Source organism: Tachypleus tridentatus, chromosome 3 (genome assembly GCF_004210375.1).
Source record: "Tachypleus tridentatus isolate NWPU-2018 chromosome 3, ASM421037v1, whole genome shotgun sequence".
NCBI lineage: Eukaryota > Metazoa > Arthropoda > Merostomata > Xiphosura > Limulidae > Tachypleus > Tachypleus tridentatus.
The window spans coordinates 67,066,761-67,091,445 of record NC_134827.1 but is presented as its reverse complement, the minus strand read 5'-3'; the positions used below and the strand labels follow the sequence as shown (position 1 = coordinate 67,091,445).

Genomic DNA, 24,685 nt, shown 5'->3' with positions numbered 1-24,685 from the left:
GGCAGCTAGTCATCACCACCCACCGCCAACTCTTGGGCTACTCTTTTACCAACGAATAGTGGGATTGGTCGTAACATTATAATGCCCCCACGGCTGAAAGAACGAGCATGTTTGGCGCGACGGGGATGCGAACCCGCGACCCTCAGATTACGAGTCGCACGCCTTAATACGCTTGGCTATGCCGGGCCACCTTTTACAACGAATAATAGGATTCAACATTGAAACTGTTAATGATTCATTTTAGATCTCATTACAAGGTAGCGCCCTACAGAAATTTAATTCAAAACTGGATAAAAAACGTTAAGGAGACTGATTCCACTAATGATAACGCCCCCCCCGCTAGTACAGCGGTAAGTCTACGGATTTATAACGCTAAAATTAGAGGTTCGATTCCCTTCGGTGTACTCAGCAGATGGCCCGATGTGGCTTTGCTATAAAGAAAACACGCACATACCCACTAATGATAAGCCACGAAATGAAAGAACTGACTATCTCACTCCTCAGACTTGTCCCCAATAGATTTTTTTCCTGTAGGGATATTTGAAAACTGAAGTTTATTGAGCAAAGCCTTTCTCTCTAAACGGTCTTCGTACTAGATTAACAAACGTGATCAGTGCTGTAACTACAGAATGTGTTCGGGGAACTTCAACATCTTGTTCGGCTTTGTATCCAAAACGATTATGAATATGTTGAAAGTTAATATTCTTACAATTAAATATGCTAAATCTTAAACAAATGTCCTTTTTTTTATTTTACAGAATGTTTATAAATTATAAAGAGGCGAAGTTATTAAAGATTCTTACTGAACAAGGACTTTATGGACACTCTATATATAAGCGTATAAATCATGATATATACTTTGGTCACAAAGATATACCCAAAACTGGATTGTTTGAAATACTTTAAGAAAATGGTGATTTCTTATACATTTTTATCAATTAAGGGTGCATGTTTTATCCGGCTGTTTGGAGATCGTTTTTCCTGCCTGTTTGTTAGTAACTAATGAATTCATTACGACGTCATTGGTTCACCTCTCTATATGCTCCGTAGTTTTTCTTGTCCAGATTGTTTGAAAGGTTTACGTAGTCAAGCAACGATGATCTGTCGTTCAGTGTTTTTACTACTGGTGCTAAACCTACTCTATAATGGGTGCGGCAAGCCAGAGTCCGACAGAAAAAAACACTTTAGCGGGTAAGTTTTAACCTTCACCTTTCTATTAGTTTACTAAAGTGCGTTTAGTTGCAGTTTGAATGCTATACAACAAAAAATAAAGCACAACTGAAGGTTAATAGCTAACTTCTGTAACATTATACAGTCCCTAATCTTTGCTCATACTAACCCTATTTACATCCTGAAGGTAAATGTTAGACTTTTTCTAGCAAGGTCTAAACTGTTTTATGTTATTTTTGTTATTCGTCAGCATGTTTAATCCTGATTAATTAGCACTTGTAAGCACACTGAACCCTTGTAAATATTACTGAATCTTTGTAAGTAGTAACGAACCCCTGTAAATAGTACTGAACCTTTGTAAGTAGTAACGAACCCTTGTAAATAGTACTGAACCTTTGTAAGTAGTAACAAACCCTTGTAAATAGTAATGAACCTTTATAAGTAGTAACGAACCCTTGTAAATACTACTGAACCTTTGTAAGTAGTAACGAACCCTTGTAAATAATACTTTTGTTTTCGTTACGAACTTAATTCCATCTAGCTTTGGGTCAGCCATTACTTTCTTTAAATCAAGATTTTTTATTCCAAGTGGATGGCCCAGTTGGGAATCATATAGGACGAGCAAGTTCGGGTCTTGAACTCTTGTCCCCCAGACTGCCAGTCGAACGCTGGAACCAACATGCTCTGAGAGACCCAATAGTTAATCTTGACTAACAAAGACTTACAAATATATACAACCTTTGTAATGAATTCTTTATCACTTGTATTCAAGAATCTGAATATATTTAGCCTTTGTAACTAGTACTTCTGAACGTCTCTAACGCTTGTATTTAGAAACATGTTTAGTTCTTGTAACTAGTACTTCTGAACGTCTCTAACACTTGTATTTAGAAATATTAACATGTTTAACCCTTGTAGCTAGTACTTCTGAACGTCTCTAACACTTGTATTTAGAAATCTTAACATGTTTAGTCCTTGCAGCTAGTACTTTTGAACGTCTCTAACACTTGTATTTAGAAATCTTAACATGTTTAGTCCTTGTAGCTAGTACTTCTGAACGCCTCTATCGCTTGTATTTAGGAATCTTGAATGTATTCAACACTTACAACTAGTACATCTGAATGTGTTTAACCAGGTTTTAATTTATAATTTAAAAATTTCAGTAATTATTCTTTGTAATAATTACTTCCAAAAGTATTAGTTTTATATATTTAATTATTACTTAAGTACTTAATTACCACTTCTAGAGGAAATTGTTTGATGTAAGCTCTACATGTAAGTAAAACAATTGTTCAGTCTACTAATTGCTTATTTTGTTTTAATAATTTTTCTTGTTTTGTTAAATTCATAGTTCTGAAAATGTTTATTTTGTCTAATAATCACTCAAGGTTTTTCTGCCTAATTAGCATCTTTGAGAGAGTTTATTGTTTGTAATTATTACTTTAGAAAATAATGCTTCAAGGTAACCTTATTAAATGGAATAATAGATTCCATACTCCCAGCAACTATTTGATTATAAATATTTTCCTCTAATTTACTTTCCACCCATTAGCATAGCAGTAAATCTGTAAACTCATACGCTATAACCAGATTACAGACCATTGCATATATTTGCGCTTAATTAAAATAAACCATTAAGTTTTATGATTTAATAAAACAAATTGGAAACACGTGTTTCATTAAATTCCCTACAAATCCCGCTAAAAATAAGTAAAGATTTTTTTTCCTTTTGTACAAGAATATCGATGGAGAATCCACTCACGACAAATATCACTTATATATCTTATCATACAATCGTAAGCACTGAAGTAAAAATAACTTTATTTAGTGCGACTACTCGTCATATAAAAGGTTTCTATCACACACCAATATTTACTGTCTTCATGGGGGGATAACATCAGAATAGATTAAACTGAAAATTATTCTTCCATTGTTATTATTTTTAAGCAACATGATGGTATTTCAATTGTGCCCCCTGCTGGTATCCGAAACCGATTTTTAATGTTTCAAGATCACAGAATGAGTTACCGAGTGCAAAATGATAATTAGATGCTATCTAAAGCGCAAAGCTAAAAAGTACATGGCTATCTGTGTTTTGTTTTCCCTGGTGAATCGACACTCGTATATTAGCGTTAAGTTACCGCTGACCTACTGGACTCGTGAAATGATGAACAGTTTAATTCTAAAGTTGATAAGAGCTAACATGTTTAAAGTTTATAACATTCGAATTATCATGCATGAATTATCTAGTATGAGCTAGTGTATGTTTCATATATTAATAGCAACTGTGTCACTCCTTTGTTTGTTTTACATACGCTCTTACAGAAGTCTTTAAGATTCTTAGTGTCGCAGCAGTATGTCTGCGGACTTACAGCCTTCCCTCTAGTCTTACACTGCTAAATTAGGGACGGCTAGCACAGATAGCCCTCGAGTAGCTTTGTGCAAAATTCCAAACAAACTTACAGTGCAAAAACAAACGAACGGGTTTCTAAAATCGTGGTGGGCAGATAGCTAGCTCATTGCGCTTAACTGCAAACAAAAACGTCGATGAACCGGCAAGAACAAGATACCTAACTTGTAAAGCACGCGGATGATTTTGTAAAAATATAAGGCTATAACAAACTGGTATCTGGAATAGAACTGCTACTAGTTTGTTGAGTGTCAATGAACCAGGAATGTCAATGTCATTAACCCAACACCTTTATCAATAATGTATTCCGAATTGACTAACTCTTTATGAATCAACAAATTAATTCTGATGCCTAAAAATAAGTAAAAATAATATCTTTAAGTTTTGGTTCAAGAAAATATTATTTTATTTGCAATTCAAATTTAAGAGAACACATTTATTTTGTTAATCTTAGATTAAAATCCATATAAACCTTTATCAAAGGAAACAAACTTTATTCAGCAACGGCAATGTAAGGTGTATTGGTTTTTTAATATTAAATAATTTGAATACGGTTAACTAACTGTAAGACTCTTAACGTTACCTTATTAGCTGCTGTATTTTCAAGCACTTATTAGAGATAACTTAAGTTATATTTTATTCAACAGTTATAAAGTGCTGAGACTCTTCCCATCAAATAGCCAACAGCTTGAGGCTCTTCATGACCTTGTGGAAAATAATGACTTAGAGGCAAGCAACGAAAATTAATTATGGTTTCTGTTTACTGAATACAGTTGTGAGAACGTTAATCTAAAAGTTAAAATTAGACTGTTTTAGCTAATATTAATAAATCCAACTATATAGAGTCTTTTAGGACAAGTCTCTGTTTTTAATAATTATTGTTTAAGGTTTTAACGTTGTATTGCTTTTAATTGAAACAGATGTTTTATGCAAGTGTCGCTTTAAAATTATTTGTAAATAATTTCTTTTTTTTTTAATGAATAAGTTATGTTAAAAAACAAAACATAAGTAAGCCTCGGAAGTGAGAGGTTGTAAGAAGATATTTTGAAAATCAAAATAACCTAGCGACTGTTATTCAAAATAATTGTTTGGTGTCAGTGAAAATTATACGGACCTGGTGTTTGGTAATTTGCTGATACAAGTTTCGCTTTGATGTTGGTCAGACTATATGTTAAATTTATGTTTTACGTATGGGCTTGCAATAACATATTTAGGAAGCTGTTTTCAACAACTAAATAGACAATTTTAGTTACAGTCACGTAAAGTTACAGTCTAAAAATGTGCTGGTAAGTTTAAGGAATTGCATATCTGAATAACCGACAGAGTAAACATCAACTGGCAATAAATAACAAAGTGCGTATACCATCTCTTATGAACGTTTTAGAAAAACACGTACAAACTTTGACGTAACCATACATGTTATAACAATAAGCTAGGTGATATGTAAATAATACTTTTAATTAAACGTTCCTTATTGTTATTTTTTTCAAATCACAAGCTCGATTTCTGGATGCATACATCTACTGTGAACCAATCTGTTGACGTCATGATTCCCCCCAAATATAACCAGGAGATGGAGCAGTTTATAGCAGATAATTACATCCCCCGGACAGTATTTCTTGATGATGTCGAGAAGTATGCACCTCTCTTTTCATTTGTGGACAATAAATTTTTAATTTTTTTGTGAAAGAGATTTAAATATGTGCTTGTAACTTCCTTTTCTCATTATTTTTTTACGCTAATCGTGATCTAGTTCTATAAAATCTAACACTGCAAATCATACTTAATGTGATATGTATTTATTTTGTTCTGGTTTAAGATGAAGAATCCCAGACAGAAGTGACGTATTAAAGAAGGATTAGCAGAAAAAGGTGTGATTGAATTAAAAATTATATTAGTTTCTTCTGGAAAAGATTGTTTACTGATCTAATGGATAAATGCTTTGTAAGAAAGAATGAAGCAGAATTGGTCATTAGAAAGTTGAAAAACCCAGTCAACCAAATTCTGGAGCAAAAGATCAAAGAGAGTAAAATTACTGGTGGACTCACTAACTATATCTCACCTGAGCATACTCGCCCTGTCAGTGATGTTCAGGAGAGTTACGTCACTGGAAACAACCCATCATTAAAAGAACACTATAAGCTCATAGGATCAATATCTATTGGAACTTTCACAGCTGGAGTAAAAATAAAAACAGTATTTTTGAATATTGTGGTTGAAATCCATCATCGCCAACACAGAGCAGATGAACATTGTTTCATCCAAAACAACATCTTTTCCCACGAGGATAAAGACTGGCTACATTTCGTTTGTCGCAGATGGGTGACTGGGTCCCGATCAAGAAGATGCAGTTGATGAATTTACTACGTAGCTAAAAATATAAATCATAAGGTCAGTAAAAAGCTGGTACGTCGCAAGATGATCGGTAAATTCTAGCCAGATTTCTTATGATCCAACAGTCGCGCCTAAATTTATAAATATTTCCTGAGAAACAATCGGGAAGTATGAGTTTCCACGCATCCAGAGATCACTGTTTTCACTAATGGCCTGCTTCTTGTAGAAGTTTCTTCTCCAGTTATATTATTGAGAAATATTGGTATGATGACCTGTAAGAAACTGGTCGTAAGTTAAATTAACGTCTACAAATCTTATTAAGTATTATTATTATGTGAAGTTAATTGTGACTAGAAACATCAATGATACCATAATTATTGTTCAAGTCGTCACAGAATAGCTGAAAAATGTTAACTTGTGCTGACTTTGTAAAACCTTTTATTCAGCTTATAAAAAAAACTTAAGCTGGATGCGCAGAAGACAGAAGATTTGTTGAAGAGTCTCTCAAACTAGACCAACCTGGCCATGCTGGACCACATACGAAGAAGTTGGCCGTTCTTTATCGGCTCTTCATTGCAAGGCGAGGCAGTAGAATTCGTGATATTGATGTGTACTCTGCTGTTAATAAATGATAAAGTAACTTCTAGTCTTGAGTTTGAAACTGACAATTTGAGGAGTGACCTGGAACTGTTGAAAGCTTTTATAGTATTTTGCTTTCTAAAACTCTCAATCGTTAGGTTTTCAAATAAGTGACCTTTGATTTGAGTTCCACTGGAAAATTAGCTTCTTAAAAATGGAAGTCTTATTGGGTTTGAAAATACAATATCTGGAGTCTTTGAACCTGCTATCAGAGCTTGCTAACGGATGAATAAACACAGTTTCTAAAATAAAATAAGAAGGGTTGTACGTTTTTGTTGTTGCTTATTGTCATGCATTTTTAGAGTGGTGTCCGTTAAAATGCCCAAAACGAGGCCAAAACATAGCATCCAAAATATTTGAAATTAGTGGATCCTGCCGAAGAAAGTTGTGCCATAAAATAAATTTGTCCCAAAAATTAAACTAGAAAACAACGAATCACGCCGATGTTTTAACCACGTTATTTGGAAAGCTGTTTTTACTTAAAACAATGGTTAATGTTTTCAAATTCTTGAAAGATACTGAGATTTTTTAACACGATGAACTAATATCCAGATATAATTTGTGAAACATGTAGGATCTTTTCATTTAGGCTGTCGACATAATAAAAACTATATAGTGTATTTAAACACAAATCAGTAATACATTTTATGGCATATTTAGTATTCATACTTGTCCTTATTCTTGTATGTTGAACTATCCAGATAATCGAGTTGAATATCTGGTTGAGGTTTATACTGTTATGTTAGCAACTAAAATACTTTAAGCTGAACAACATTTTTGGGATCTTTACGGATGACGAAAGAATCATCAACATAAATAACGACAACGTGGAACCTTGTCACCGAAAGAACACTTTTTCAATCACTGTTTTTAACTGTAATGAACGAACAGGTTCACGAGTTAGGCCTTCTTCGTAGCTACTTCGATCACCTACAATACTGTTAAACAAAAAACAAACCTCAACAATTTCCAAAACCACACTCTGACATTGTTCAATGTTTTGGCTGTGTATACGTGTACATAATTCTAACAAAGTAAATGAGTTAAGAACATTTAATTTTGCGAATGAATCTCGAGTATATCAAAAAATAAATGGATCAATCAGTTAGTAATTTTAAGGATAATTTGCTTCGTTTGGAAAGAAAAGCAGTTCGTTTATGTATCGAATAAACTACTATGTGTATCATATTGATGTATTTTTCTCTGCTTAATATCATTCTGAAAATATCGAACGTACATGGTTTAAACTTCACGTAAAATTATTCTCTTCTTCATTGAACGTGAAGAGCTATCCAGGATGAAGGAGGATCACTCGTGTACGATGATCTCAGCCGTGAACCAAAAGATTTCTTTGCGAAGTATCAACGCTTAAAAGAGGTAAGTAGAAGTAATAAAATCATTTGTTATTGGTAATATATCTTTCATCAGTCACAAAAAGTTATATACAAATATAATATCTAAACTACCTATCCTACACACACATATAATGTCTGAGTTACCCATTTTTATAACATGTATTTAGTTTATGAGTTACCCATGTGTTTAACAGGTTTAAACATATATATAGTATATGAGTAACCCATGTGTTTAACAGGTTTAAAATTAATGGCTCAGCCATCCATCTCTTAAAAACGTTTCAATAGGTATATAATTTCTGAATTAGCCACCAGTTTAGTATACTTGGTCACACATACATATATGTAAGTACTGTCAGAGGTACTCGTATATTTGATTGCTTTTACAACTACTGTCAATATGATGAGTTGTAACTGATAAATAAGATACAGTTCGTTGAGAAAGGGAAGGTTACACAAAACGTTTCACTAAAGTTAACTTAATCGAAGGAGAATATATACTGTCACTCTGGTTGTTTGTACATATACTGTTTCTAGATTATTTGTACATAGTCTGTCACTTAGACTGTTTCTACATCTACTGTCACTTAGACTGTACATCCACTGTCACTTAGACTGTACATCTACTGTCATTTAGACTGATTGTACATGTACTGTCACTTAGATTATTTCTATATCTACTGTCACTTAGACTGTTTCTACATCTACTGTCACTTAAGTTGTTTGTACATCTTCTGTCACTTTGACTGTTTCTACATCTACTGTCACTTAGACTGTTTGTACATATACTGTCACTTAGACTGTTTATACATCTGTTACTTAGATTGTTTGTACATCTACTGTCACTTAAGTTGCTGGTATATCTTATGTGTCTTAGATTGTTTGTACATCTTGTGACAGTAGATGTACAAACAGTCTAAGTGACAGTAGATATAGAAATAATCTAAGTGACAGTACATATACTGTCACTTAGACTGTTTATACATCTGTTACTTAGATTGTTTGTACATCTACTGTCACTTAAGTTGCTGGTATATCTTATGTGTCTTAGATTGTTTGTACATCTTGTGACAGTAGATGTACAAACAGTCTAAGTGACAGTAGATATAGAAATAATCTAAGTGACAGTACATATACTGTCACTTAGACTGTTTATACATCTGTTACTTAGATTGTTTGTACATCTACTGTCACTTAAACTGTTTATACATGTACTGTCACTTAGATTATTTCTATATCTACTGTCACTTAGACTGTTTGTACATCTACTGTCACTTAAGTTGTTGGTATATCTTATGTGTTTTAGATTGTTTGTACATCTTCTGTCACTTAGACTGTTTCTACAACTACTGTCACTTTATATCCGTATAATTACCTGTAATATACTGGTAGTTTGATTACCTGTGTATCTACTGCCAGTTTAATGATTATTATATTTGTTGTCAGTTTGATGACATATATATTTATTATCAATTTGATTATCTTTATATATATATTGTTAATTCTATTATCTCTTCTCAAGACTACTTGTATGGGTGTCAAAACTTTAATTAAAATAAAGTACAGAACAACGTACAGACTTTCTCAGGTCATCCTTAAGTGGGTTTCTCGTCATCATGATTTCGATTATCTGTATATCTACTGTTAGTTCTATTATCTATGTTTCTACTATCGGTTTGATCATCTGTATATCTACTGTTGGTTCGATCATTTTTATTCTACTGTTGATTTGATTATCTGTATGTCTAATATCGGTTTGATTATCTTTACATCTATGACCTGTATATTTATCCCATAAATTTCTCTATACATCTAAGATATAATGGTGCACAAGTAATCAGAACTATAATACAATCACTTTTATACTCCTTCACATCACATAAGCTTTTCATGTTGCTCATAACTTAACAGTTTTACTCCCTGTTTCCTACAATGTTAAGTGAAATGTAGTAGAACTAATTACCATTTTAGTACCTGTGGTTTTCTACTACGTCCCATCCCACTAGTATGACTAGTTTTAGTAACTGTGGTTTTCTACTACGTTCCATCCCACTAGTTTCACTAGCTTTAGTAGCTGTGGTTTTCTACTACGTCCCATCCCACCAGTTTGACTAGCTTTAGTATCTGTGGTTTTCTACTACGTCCCATCTCACTAGTTTGACTAGCTTTAGTAACTGTGGTTTTCTACTACGTCCCATCTCACTAGTTTGACTAGCTTTAGTAACTGTGGTTTTCTACTACGTCCTATCCAACTAGTTTGACTAGCTTTAGTATCTGTGGTTTTCTACTACGTCCCATCTCACTAGTTTGACTAGCTTTAGTAACTGTGGTTTTCTACTACGTCCCATCTCACTAGTTTGACTAGCTTTAGTAACTGTGGTTTTCTACTACGTCCCATCCCACTAGTTTGACTAGCTTTAGTAACTGTGGTTTTCTACTACGTCCCATCCCACTAGTTTGACTAGCTTTAGCAACTGTGGTTTTCTACTACGTCCGATCCCACTAATTTGACTAGCTTTAGTAACTGTGGTTTTCTACTACGTCCCATCCCACTAGTTTGACTAGCTTTCAAGTTAGTTTCCTCTGAGCTTTCCTTGTGGAGTTTGATACTTATTTCTTACTTGTAACAAGCTTCAGCGACAACATCTATTTGAGACCAAACGTCTTGATAAAATTCCTTAAAACCTATAATATGTAGATTCAGGCTTCGACACCAGATTTAAAGAAACCAAATGTACAAAATTCTGTGGATGGACAATCAACTATGTTGGAGGAAAGATTAGCCTGGTCAGTGGTTTTAAGCCACGTGGTTATAGATGGCATGGCTAGGTGGCGCTCGACTCTCAGATTGTGGGTCGTGGATTCCGATTCTCATCCTTCCAAACATGCTCGCTCTTTCAGCCGTGGGAACGTTATCATATGACAGCTAATCCCACCATTCGTTGGTAAAAGAGTAGCCCGAGAGTTGGAGTTGGGTAATGGTGACTAGCTGCCTCACCCCTTGTCTTTCACTGATGAATTAGGAAAAGTTAGCACAGATAGCTTTCCTGTAGCTTTGCGCGAAATTCAGAATAAAACAAACCACCTTGTGGTATATACTTATATATATATAAAAGTTACACCGAGATTATGTGGACATCAAGCTGCTATATTTAACCAATCCCTGAAATCAGTTGATATACTAGTTCCTTGGAATCTAGTGGATGTTTTCATGTTTCTGAAAGAAGGAAAGTTCTTAAGTAAACCAAAAAGCTACAGACCAGTCAGCCTAATCTGTTGTATGAGAAAACTACCAGAGGAAATCATTAGTTCAAGACTTTTGTCATATCTCGAACTGACGTCAAACTTACCGGAAATACAAAACGGATTTAGGAAGAAAGACAAACAACAGACCACCTAGTAAGACTTACAGAAACAACAGTAGAGAGCTTTTAACCCATTGTTTGCAGCTTGTGTAAATCTGTCTACCATTTCATGTGCAAAGATTTTGCGGCGGGCCATTCAAAATGCTGCGTGCAAAATTCTTGCATTATATGATGTCAACTACAGTTGAATGGTTAACCGAAATGAATTGTTGCTCGCTTTCTTGATATTGAGAAAACATTCAACATTATAAGATACAACAAACTAAAATATCGATTGCCACAATTGAAACTACCGCAAGGCGTTATTTGCTGGTTCTCCAACTATCTAGACAACAGAAAGGCTAGAAGTAATGTGTTGGGTACTTTATCGGGATATTTTTACCCTGGGGGCAGATGTCCTTCAAGGAGGGATAACTAGCTCTATTCTGTTCATCATGTATGTGTGAAATGACACTGTCTGATACAGATTCCTGCTTCTGTTCTACCTGTTTGATGATGATATGGATATCTGGAAGAGTATATTTACCTCACCTATAGCAGACATATATCTATAATCATGGTTAAATGAAATAAGAAACTGCTGTAATAGATGAAGATGAAGATGAACAGACCTGAAACACAAATCATGTTATTTACAAAATATATAAAACAAACAGCTAACATCCCACAAAACAGACCTAAAATACAAATCATGTTATTCACAAAATATATAAAACAAACAGCTAACATCCCACAAAACAGACCTGAAACACAAATCATGTTATTTACAAAATATATAAAACAAACAGCTAACATCCCACAAAACAGACCTAAAACACAAATCATATTATTCACAAAATATATAAAACAAACAGCCAACATCCCACAAAACAGATCTAAAACACAAATCATATTTTTCACAAAATATATAAAACAAACAGCTAACATCCCACAAAACAGACCTAAAATACAAATCATGTTATTCACAAAATATATAAAACAAACAGCTAACATCCCACAAAACAGACCTAAAACACAAATCATGTTATTCACAAAATATATAAAACAAACGGCTAACATCCCACAAAATTATACCTTTACAGAACTCTTATCTAGGTAGCAATATCAGTCACATTTCTGGATCTAACCTACAATTCTTAACTAAACTGGATTAAACACACAAATGATATTTAAAATAAAATCCTGAAAAGAACGAACTATATACGACGTCTGATTGGCAACAAGAGAAGGTCTACAACCGAAAACATACTAAAAATATATAAAACTTACATAATATGTCTAATGACAGAGTATGCCTGTCCAACACAGTTTAATGTAATCAGAACACACGTAAACTAGCTGTAAACAACACACAATTCAATAATCACTAAAGCAAACAGAGACTCTAGTTACACAAACACAACATTACGTAAACATCTTCATGTTATTATACATACTTTAGAACGGATCAATAAATTTACTTTTACAAAACAAAATCTCAACAGAAACGTACCGTTAAGATAACTAAGTACCTCTTATAACTAAACCCAGTAATGTCTTTATGTAATATATGGTTGAACTGATGGTGGTAAACCTAAGTACTTCTTACAAATAAACATTGTAAAGTCCTTATGCAATATATGGCTACCTAATATTGAGCAAACTGGTAGCTAGATATAATGGGCCCGGCATGGCCAGGTGGTTAAGGCACTCGACTCGTAATATCAGGGCCGTGGGTTCGAATCCCTGTCATTCCAAACATGCTCGCCTTTTCAGATGTGAGATCGTTGTAATGTGACGGTCAATCCCACTATTCGTTGATAAAAGAGAATAGCCTAAGAGTTGGAGGTGGGTGTTGATGACTAGCTGCCTTCCCTCTAGTCTTACACTGCTAAATTAGGGACGGCTAGCGTAGATAGCCCTTGTGTAGCTTTGCGCAAAATTAAAAAAAAACAAACAAACCTAACTACCTGACCGAATTATACTGAAGAATTAGCGTGGGTTAACATTCACGAACCAAACCAAGAGCTAAGGAAGGAGGTAGAGGTCTAGGGTGTACCTGATCATCATAGGTCACGTGACTAAAACAACCATCGGAAAAAAACTGGTTTGGTTATTTTTTGCACTTACTAACCTCTTGTGCAAGGTATTTTTTGTGCTTCTTTTCTTTTTCTGCAACTTGTCACTAGTTTGACGGGGAATAGGTTGTGCTGGTTAACAGTTCTTGACAAGAACAAGATCTATTTAGACCATTTTGTGCACAGTTAACTGTGTAAGAAAATACTTACGGGAAGAGAGTAGCTCCTGAACGTTATTTTGGCAATGTTAACAGCATATCTAAGTGTAGTGACTGCTTATTAGGAGATTCTACAGTATGACATGGGTGTGTTGAGCTTCTATCGTTGATAGTATATGTTTGTCTAAGACAATTTGAAACTGTTTCATTCTTAGTTTTGTATCTATTTGCTATTACTCTAAACAGATATCTTTCTTGGAAAGACATGAAACGCATGCCTCCGGTTATAGGTATACCCATGATCACTTTGAACTATCCAATAATCAACTAAAAATATAGACACTAAAGATATCGCTGAGAATCACCCTCGACATAACACATTAATCAACGTAGATAGATTGTTCTTATATAATGTCATTAGTCCTCCATATAGTGTATCTAGTATAGATGTTATCTAATTACGTTTTCACTTTATGTTTGTTGTCAAGACGTATTACTACTATCATTTTTATGGATTTTGTATCGACTCTCAGGTTGCAGTTTGTACAATACACATTAGGTGTTTATCTTTAATTTGCGCAGATAGCCTAGTTGCTCTGCACCATAAAACGCCAAACCCAATCTTTAATCTATTAAATGTCCTAATAAAATGTTGTTATTATTGTCTAATATAAGTTGTGTTATTCGTATAATCTTTGAAAAAAAAAAAACTTTCTCCGAAAGTTGTGTGGTATCTTGATGTCGTAAGTTATAAGGAACTGACTAAAGCAGTGTTTATGAAATGTGACTGAGGCGCTCAGATGGACCCCACACAGATCGTATTGTTTAAATGGATAAATAATCATATAAACGGTGCGAGTTTCGTAACTGTTGCCTTTAGTTTACGTGAAGACGAAGCCAAACGAAAGTGATGTTTAATGACGAGTTTTTGCACGAGAACCTTTCCCAAATGATGACACACACACAACATCCATAAAACAAACGAAATGAATGTCATGCGAGTAACAGTTACATTTGTTAATATAGCAAATATGAACGTCTCAAAAAGTTCATCCATATAAGAATAGATCTGGTCCGGCCCTTGATGACTTACACTTGTAGACAATTAACTCTCTCGATTTTGTTTGCCTGATGTAATTTGTTTTTACATAACTATTGTAATAAACGACAGCTCTAGTTATTCATGTATTATAACTTTTCTTTTTTACAGATTTATGACTATATGGAATCCCTCGTTTCTGAACACCCTAATATTGCTTCAAATATATCAATAGGGAAGTCCTACGAAGGTCGTGACCTTATGGTTATCAAGGTAAAAACTGTAATAAAACAAATTGTAACAAATGTGTCAAACATTTTACATAAATATATCCTTACCTAATCTAACGTTCCAAATTATCTAAAATACGTAACAACGTGTGTTACAGGTTTCAGTCTTCTAAAAGTGACTGCACTCTAACAGACCGCTTTATTATTACTTCATTTTAATAATGTTATATCTTGGACTCCAGGAAATATATAAACATGTCGTGTTTGACTGTAGCACATTGAAGGATATGTATGACCTGCATTTTGTTCACGTGTGTTGGCTGATTAGTAATTTAATAAATACAATAATTTTAATATTTTAATATGTTAGATGAGATTCAATTATGATTGTGTTCCCCATAAAATATAACTGAATGCACAATCAGTCTCTTTGAATCTAGTTAGGATAATATGAGTGATGGACGTTCTGTCTTCATGGAAGAACTCTTGACTAGTACGTTTATAATGCATCACTTGGAGTTGACACAACCGACCCCAACATTCCAATACATTGGATACTTTTAAATTTCTAAAAAACTAATGAAAGGATCCATTTCCTGCTAAAACGAATGCATTCTACACCATTACACCACCTCTAACAGCTTAAATTATCAGAACAACAACAATAACTTCAATAATTTTAAAACCTCTTTTTATTTGAACTTAAAATGTTTCTCATCAGACCAAGTCCCATGTTTTCATTCGTTCGGTTCAGACTCTAAGCACTACTGAAGTGCTTTACTGACTGATTTTTTACTTCCAGATCTTCAATGTTCTTTACACTACGTGTATGAATCTTGACTTATTTTGCAAAAGTCTATCAAATGATACATAATCTGATGTTTATTGTGCTCAGCAAACTTCTGTATTTTTACTTTCTCTGGAACAATTACCAATAAAAAATCGTCAATGCTAAAGAATTTGTCAAAACACATAATAAAAAAATCCATGTTATAGAATAAATTCTGACACAGAGTAAAATATTTTCATGCTAAGAAATGGATCACAACAGTCAGTGAAAGATGTCCGTGCTGGAGAATGTGTCACAACACACGTATTACAATGAGATCTCTTTTAACGCCTTGCCGAAAAATGGTGCTTAAAGACTTTACTTGCTAGGCGTACATTTCTCTCCGAATTGTTTTATAACCATGATATTGTTACATCCGTACGAAAAGAATCACCTGACATATTATATTGTCTGTCTATTCATAGGAAAACTGAATATCTTACAAATACATTTATGTATTTGGGTGTCATAATAAAATTGATGGTTAGTGTATATAAGTGAGAATATATTTTGAATATATAACTCCAAGAATGGGATGTATATTTTGTATGTAATTCATTATAATGCTTGATTTTAAACGTTTTGCCGTAATTTAAATATATTTAAAGTGAATTATATTTAAAAAATTGAGGAGTGTTAATAAGAATAGTTACTTGTTACAAATGTTATGTATTTTAGGTTCAAATATAGAGTTAAATATTATTTTGGCCTATTTGACGTACTTAAATCTGAAAAATTGAATAAATAGTAATTTTTAAAGTTTTCTTTGGATTTTAGGCCTAAGACAGTAAATAATAATACAATGAATTTGCAATGAATTAAGAGCATTTTTTGAATAAGATTGTTTATTATTCAGTATTGTACATGTATATATGTGTATAAATTTTAATTACGTTTCTCATATCCTAAATGTTATTCTTTGATTTTATCAAATAATTTCATAATTCTTCTATTCAATTTTTTGTTTGATTCAGGAAATAGTGATTCGAAAATCCAATTCAAAATTATATGCACTAAAACATCATATTTTAAACTGATTTAAGCTGACGTTATCGACTGCAGAATGTCATATTTTTGCTGATTTTATTTTTTACAAGTAAAGTTTATTATCGTCTGAAAGAGTTCGTTTATTGATTTCTATCTGAAATTAAATAAGTGCATAATTACATCAGCTTATTTGGTTGCATATTTACTATAGATCAGTGGAGGAACTTTGAAGGACAAACCAATCGTGTGGATAGATTCTGGAATCCATGCTAGGGAATGGATCTCCGTAACCACAGCTGTGTACATCGCTACGCAGGTAAAATTCAAGAATCCACAGCTACAAATAAAATACGTATAGTGAGCATAGATCACAACACATTAAACAAAACCATCCATACTAACCAATGGATCACAACGCATAGTAAAAATGTTCATGTTAAGAAATGGATGAAACACATTAAAAAATCAGGAGAATAGCATATAACACAAAGTAAACAAATGTCAGTACTAGAACACGGGTCACAAAACACTAAAACATGTTGATGATAAAGGATGGGAAACAACATATAATGAAAAAGTGCCCATGCCAGGAAATGGATTACAATACACGCCTAGTAAAATCAAATATCAATACTGGCGAACAAATAGTTATTATCTATTTATGTCAAAAAATGTATTAAAATACACGATAAAAAATATTCACGCTAGATAATGTATCACAATACATAATACAAAATGTCCATGTTAGAGAATGGATCATAACACACGGTAAAAAAATTACTCTGGTATAGAATAGATCAGAACACTCAGAAAAACAAATGCCAGCTAGGTAATGGATCACAACATACAATAAAAAGTTTCCAGGTTTGTGATACATCAAAACACACAGAAAACATGTACATACTGGAAAGTGGGTGCGATACATACAGAGCAAAAAAACACAAAAACTACCCAATACAGAGAATGTGTTACAACACATGGTAAAACAAGTCGATGCTGGATCACTATGTACATGTGGTGAAAACCAGGAACCCACAGCTACAATGCTTAAGATGCTTATGCTTGTAGTAATCAAATATGAAATGTTGACATGGTTAACGGTATATATGATCATTTAACCCTAATTATTAATCATTAACTTTCTTGTAAAGCTACACATATTAGAAGTAATGGTGAATCTATATTATATTTACAGCTGTATAATTAAATTAGTATTATGTTGTCTGTAATTTTAAACAACCTAAACTACTTTAGTTACATTGTTAAAAGATTCTCCATGGAAAAATACAATTGATGTGTGTTTGATTTGAAGTACATTCAATATCTTGTGTAGTAGTTATTTTTATTGTCAAATGTGTCATGATTTTGAAATAATTTCATACATAAGCTTTGTTATGAAAATTATTTGATAACAAAGGTAATAAACTAATACACTTTTCAGCTTGTAGAAAAGTACAATAGTGAAAAAGATGTGAAGGTGCTGGTTGATAGTTATGAATGGTACATAATGCCGTGTGCGAATCCTGATGGTTACGAGTATAGCCATACTAAAGTAAGTATTTTATTTACTTATAGGTCATAAATAAATGTGTATAAGAATCTGTGCTTATGTTGGTTGGTACATCTGAATGATACCTAATGCCATTTGCGAATATGTTACTACTTACAAATCCTGATGCTTACAGACTCATACTAATTATGTATTCTCTTAAAGTATAGCCCATTAAGACATATGTATTGTCCTATTTGTATCTAGGGTCAAACACACATTATTAAGTGATTTGTAAGTGCTCATGTACTGACGTGTCGCTGCAAAAAACCCGTGTTGCTACTAGCAACATGTGAATACCTACAGTATGTTTCCTGATCTCAATAGAACAGATATCTGAAGACTCATTTGTTCCAGGCCTACTACAGCTAACATATAATTCATCATCTAGAATCAATCCCACACCCAGTTCTTATGTAGCAAGTTTGGAAAATTCACAGATAGTTAGTTCACTATTTATTTACAAATTAACTTTTTTTTGGCGGCTTACCTATAATCAGTTTTATTGTTCAGTGGATCGAATCAATGCTGTTTTTCAAAATGATCACGATTCTAACATGCTAGAAGTCACATAAATATGAGAAATATTATATTTTAGAGTAGAACCTGTAAACTGGAATGAAACATTTTGCCCACATATGTGAGCCAGTTTCTTACGATACTTTGACGGCTGTATTACAAAAGAAGGAAATAGTTTTGGATATGCCAAATTGAGTTGAAACTGTCTTCACGACACAGAGTTGTTCAACATGATAAGACATAGGATTCGAATAATGTGTGTATTCAGTGTACAAACATGTAGTCATCCATACCTCATGCCCTTGTGAACACTTACAGAACTCTGTAGTCATCCATATCTCATGCCCTTGTGAACTCTTATAGAACTCCATTATATCTCCGGTGACATTATAGCCAATTTCACAAACTCTTGTTACTTTTTACAAAATACATTAATTTATTAATTATCGAACAATGCAACCATCTAGAGATACTGCACAACATTGCTGAAATATATATAAGTTGCCACATCCAAATGGTTTATAAGATATATGTATATATAAATCTGGTATTAGCTACTTTAGTTATGATGAAAATAAAATACACTCATATCAGTGATTTTACTTCACACTAATGCTTAAGTCTTCAGGGAACCATATGCCTAGTTGGAAATATTGGTTAAATCACACTTTCTAACAAAATAAATAAAAAAATTGTGAATTCAGTAACGTACAAATATTAATCATAAAAATATAAGATGACAAGGCTGGGGATACAGTGAAAATCATATACTCAAATTGCATACTCTTATTTTGGTTCCATGCTGTTGCTCAGAGTTATATTTGGTGGAGTCCAAATAGAAATTTGTAGTCTGAGTAAATAATGTCTCCAGCTTTATTTTCTTACATTTTTATGTGGAGATTTGTAATTCCCTATTTTTCTTTATTTTATTTGCTATTTTTTATGCTAAACTATGAGTAAAGGATTATTTGATATGGTAGCTAGCTTTATAAATTGTAATGTTAATAATCATAACTAGTAGCTGGCTCATTGATTCATGATGATTTACTGTAGCTATTAACTATTTGATCGTATTAGTTTGAAATTTAAAATGCCAAATTGCAGTGACAGATTGTCATGGAGATTTGTTTGAGAATATAGTGTTTTGTTTTAAATTTTTGCGCAAAGCTAGAGGTAAGGCAGGTTGTCATCACCACCCATCGCCAACTCTTGAGCTACTCTTTTATCAACAAATAGTGGGATTGACCGTAACATTATATAATGCCCCCACGGCTGAAAGGACAGGCATGTTTGGTGCGACTGGAATACGAACACGCGACCCTTACGAGTCGAACGCCTAAACCCACCTGCTGGATGTGCATACTATTCATTATGTATCACACAGATACCACCTTGTGGCAAAAAATCTCAGAGACGAATTGTACGATACTCTTAAAATATATTACATCAGATCGATAAATAAAATTAAAGCACTTAATTCGCAACTGTTTGCAAGTGATTGTGAATGGTATGCTGAACTTCTCGCCTCATTCTCCGCTTTCTCTCCGGCTCGTAGGCCTGCTTCGCAGCTGGTTCCGACACTCCTCAAATAGATACACAAATCTTCAGGGTTGTCGAGAAAACCCACTTGTAGAAAAAATATATATGTAAAAACGGCTCGTTTGGGGTAGTTGATGATGATCGAAGAAGGTCGAAACGTTGTTCGCGCCATCTACGTAATAGATTTTCTCAACCCAAACGAGCCGTTTTTACATAGATACACAAATCTGTCAACTTCACAAGGTCATTTGAGACTATCACTCTAGATCAACAAATAACGAGCCACTCTAGTTCAGTTAACAAGTTTCGAAATCAGGTGACTAATTTACTCTCGTCGCGTGTGGGGTGAAGAGAAACAATAGTTTCTGACCGCCCCGGGTTATTTTAAGTTAACCCAAACACCTAACCAGAAACACACACTTGTAAATGACTCATGCATTTTTGTACAATTAATTCACAACTGGTATTTTTATTTCCTTGATTATACGACTCTTGCTTTCTGCACAATATATTATGTCGATTTGACCAACAGTATTTAATAAGACATGCAATGATGCTTCCGTATTAATTTCTAACCAACCCCTGAATGGTTTTCATCCCCGGAAATGTCTTATCGATCCCTAGGGGTCGATATCGACCACTTTCGGGACCCTGGTTTAGAGCAATTCATTTTTATCCCTATTATGAACCACTCCTGCGGTCATATTAATTGTGATTTACAAAGAATACATTAGTGCAGAGATATTTATACGTGTATATCAATGGAGCATAAGAAAAATGAGCCTTTGGTAAACACTGCAAATGTTTTATTTATTGTTTCTAATTTGAAAATTGTATGTTTCAGTAAAATGTATTTTTAAACTGTTTTACGGTAGAATAGACTCTGGCGTAAGACACGGTCACATACAAACTCACGTAGAGGCTGTAGAGGTGTGGATCCTAACAGAAACTGGAGCTTTAAGTGGAATAGTAAGTTTCATTTCTTAGTTTTTATGGTCTTTACATTATCGACTTCAGTCTAAACATCAAATGTAAAAAAGATAATCATCTTAATTATGAGTAAATTATACAAAATTATTTTAAAATGATAAATAAATTTGAATTAAAATGTAATCATAATAACTTTAAAAGATAAAAAACCCACAATGTGGTTTTATATAAACAATAAAACTTTTAATTAAAAGTACAAGGAAAAATACAGAAAAAACGTTACTATTTAGTCAAGTTTAATCATAGCCCTGAGAAAGGCTTAGCATATGTACCACTAATCCTTTAATAAAAACCACAAACTGAAACGTTAAGTTTTATAAACTTTGTTGTCGTTTTCCCAAACTTCTCACGTCTGTAGTCATATATTTCTAGTAACGAGTTTTAACTTCCAGTATGTACTTAAACACGCAAATTAAGTAAAATTAATAAAAGAAGGAAGTTAAAAAATATCTGTAATTAACCGTTGTAAACAAAAAATACTAATTTATGTTTCGTTATAAATCGTAAGAAGGTGGCGCCAGTAAAAGGAAATGTTCCGATATATATGCTGGACCGAAAGCATTCTCAGAACTCGAAACTAAAGCCCTTTCCGACTTTCTTTTGTCAAAAAGCAATAGAGTAAAGTTATACCTTGCTGTACATTCTTACGCTCAGATGTGGCTTACCCCGTGGGGTTGGACATCACAACTTCCCGCAGATTATGAAGACCAGGTATGAATTCTGGAAATATTTTACACTGATGTTGTTTGTACATAAAATATTTGAAAGTTTGCCAACAGTGTTTTAAAAACATCTTTCTAGAAAAAAAATGTTTTCGAATTTATTCATCAAAACATGTCAAAGTTCATCTGATAATCATCCAACTTATTATTGTTTTTTAAAATAATGTAAGGAACACCACAATTATCACGATATTCTGTTTGCCTAATTTTATTTTAATAGATACGCTACCTATTAGCTTGTAAAGACATTTTACAAGTGTGTACACAACAAATATGTGCCACAGTATAACCGAATCGTATATATGATACATGTATTAAAAAAACAAACAAGTACAAATTTTAGAGTTACTGATTTGTTTTGAATTTCGAACAAAGCTACAGGAGAGCTATCTGCGCTAGTTGTCCCTAATTTAGCAGTGTAAGACTAAAGGAAAGGCAGCTAGTCATCATCACCCACCGCCAACTCTTGGGCTACTCTTTTACCAACGAATAGTAGGATTGACCGTAACAATATAACGCCCTCACGGCTGAAAGAGCGAGCATGTTTGGTGTGACGGGGACCCTCGGATTACGAGTCGAGTGTCCTAACCTGGCCATGCTGGGCCTTTAGAGCTATTGAAATTAACATACACTAAAACCTCAATTAAAACCTCTCACTTCACAGCCGTCCTTAATTTCCAACTTCCAAGTCGTATAAAAGGTAATGAGAAGACGCCACTCGTTGCCTAAAGTTGCTCTCTTAATAAGCAAATAATTTATTTTTGGTTTGGTTTACATTATATACGTTGCCCCTTCCTCCAATTCCATTAAAAATAACTGGGTCTACGAAATGTCTAACTATTGGACCATACTCTAGCCTAAAGTAGTGAAAAAAATGTTTTTTATTAGAACTTTTACTGTTGTTGTTTGTAGCACAAAGCTACACAAAGGGCTACGTGTGCTCCACCCACCACAGATATCGAAACTGTTTTTAGCGCTGAAAGGCCGCAGACATACCGCTGTGTAACTACGAATCTGTAACTTTTATAGTAAAGTAGATTATTGTTTAGAAAACGTATGTCATTTCGATCACAGATGGGAAGGATTACATCAATGATAACAACGTGATATCTACTTAAAAATAATCCTACTTACTGTAAAGGTTGTAACTTGTAATAAAACAATACTTATAATCATTATATAAACTCAAAACGAAACTATTAATACGATAAAATGAAATTTACAGTTACTTAGAAAATAAAAAAATTAAGACAGTGCAGGTGAGTGATAAGTTTAATGAATTATGTACTTCTACTTTTTAATATAAACCCATGCTTTTATTTGGTTAAAAAATTCAATTTCTAAGAACATGTTTAAGAAAACAAATATAATTACATTCTTTACTGACAAGTTGGTAGACTTAAAATATTTGGTGTTTAAACAGGAAAAAAAGAGTATACATTACTTTGTCATCGTCGATTCAAAGTGATAAAATATACAAGAGAAGAAACGAATAATAATGATTTTGTTCTCATATCTTTAATATGTTCTTAAACTTTGATGCCAGTTATATAGTAAACAGAGAAAAATAAGTGACCATACATAATTTCTTTTCAAGTTATCAAAAATGAATAACCTAAAGAATTTACATTTTAATTTCTTTAATTTAGAATTCAAGGAGCATTCAAATCTGAATCAGAAATGTGTCTTTTGTTAACCCAAGAACTATTGTTTATTCCCAGTATAAACTTGCCAGCATAGGCGTGAAAGCGTTGAAATCTATCCATGGAACTTATTTCGAAATAGGACCATCTACAAATCTTCTGTGTAAGTTGTGTAGCACTTCACTAACTGAAATAATAAAACAAGCATTACCCGTGATTAAAGATTTAATTCAGCTAAGATCGTATATAATACCATACAATCTCTCACCGTAGTTATAATTTACCTTCGTTACAAACTTCAAATGGATGGGTAACTATTTATACTTTCCAAAGGCGAGTAAAAGATAACTTTGTTATTCAACCTGAACTTGTTCTCTCTTTGCAGACCTAGCATCGGGTGGAGCAGACGACTGGGCTTACGGTGTTGCAGGGGTGAAATATTCCTACACTGTAGAACTGAGAGATACAGGGAAATACGGTTTTTTCATTCCTACTAAACAAATCATCCCAACGGGAGAGGAGACTTTTGTTGCTGTTAAAGCTATAGCAGTGGCCTTGAAAAGTGAACTGTACAACAACTAGGTTCAATGTCAGAATATTTTCGAACTTACACGAAAAACCTGCTGAATATTCAACCCAATTACCAATTTTAAGGGCGGATATTCTTTTAATAAAGTTAGCATCTTTAAAATTGGTGGAATTAGTGTATTTATTTACACATTACACTTTCGTTAATGGTTCGCACGTTGCGCTCACTGCAAAGTTTTACATCACATTCATTGTTAATTGTTAACACATTACATTCCCTCGATAAAGATTCACACGTTCCACTCTTTACAAACTGAACTCATTGTTAATGATTCACATTGCATTATTTCAATAGTTTTGCACACTGCATTCCCTCAAAGTTCTACACAGAGTACTCCATCGTTAATGGTTTACAATAAAATTATAAAGGTAGAAATTTAAAACTTCCGTTAAAAGCTTGCTCTTGGGCCTGGCATGGCCAAGCGCGTAAGGCGTGCGACTCGTAATCCGAGGGTCGCGGGTTCGCGCCCGCGTCGCGCTAAACATGCTCGCCCTCCCAGCCGTGGGGGTGTATAATGTGACGGTCAATCCCACTTTTCGTTGGTAAAAGAGTAGCCCAAGA

The 24,685-nt window shown here is 33.6% G+C and overlaps 1 protein-coding gene across 3 annotated transcripts; it reads left to right on the top strand.

The window, feature by feature from the left end:
* Window positions 1-1,036: 1,036 nt before the first annotated feature.
* On the top strand, window positions 1,037-24,226 carry LOC143247032 (carboxypeptidase B-like). 3 transcript variants are annotated; one of them, XM_076494346.1, is made up of 11 exons: window positions 1,037-1,191; window positions 4,228-4,309; window positions 5,079-5,215; window positions 7,840-7,930; window positions 14,699-14,800; window positions 16,785-16,889; window positions 18,015-18,125; window positions 21,056-21,149; window positions 21,679-21,881; window positions 23,614-23,698; window positions 23,921-24,226. In XM_076494346.1, exons 1-11 carry the CDS (start codon window positions 1,040-1,042, stop codon window positions 24,115-24,117), a joined length of 1,359 nt encoding a protein of 452 aa, XP_076350461.1. In that variant the 5' UTR covers window positions 1,037-1,039; the 3' UTR covers window positions 24,118-24,226. The 3 variants fall into 3 exon arrangements, with proteins under 3 accessions (XP_076350461.1, XP_076350462.1, XP_076350463.1); XM_076494347.1 differs by lacking the exon at window positions 18,015-18,125; XM_076494348.1 differs by lacking the exons at window positions 21,056-21,149; window positions 21,679-21,881.
* Window positions 24,227-24,685: the final 459 nt, after the last annotated feature.

What these genes read in the sequence shown, in the direction of transcription:
- LOC143247032 (XM_076494346.1), top strand. Translation starts at nt 1,040, where the DNA reads ATGCTCCGTAGTTTTTCTTGTCCAGATTGTTTGAAAGGTTTACGTAGT. An exon ending in TGGAAAATAATGACTTAGAG is followed by an intron (nt 4,310 to 5,078) that starts GCAAGCAACGAA and finishes TCAAATCACAAG; the next exon opens with CTCGATTTCTGGATGCATAC. An exon ending in AGTATCAACGCTTAAAAGAG is followed by an intron (nt 7,931 to 14,698) that starts GTAAGTAGAAGT and finishes TCTTTTTTACAG; the next exon opens with ATTTATGACTATATGGAATC.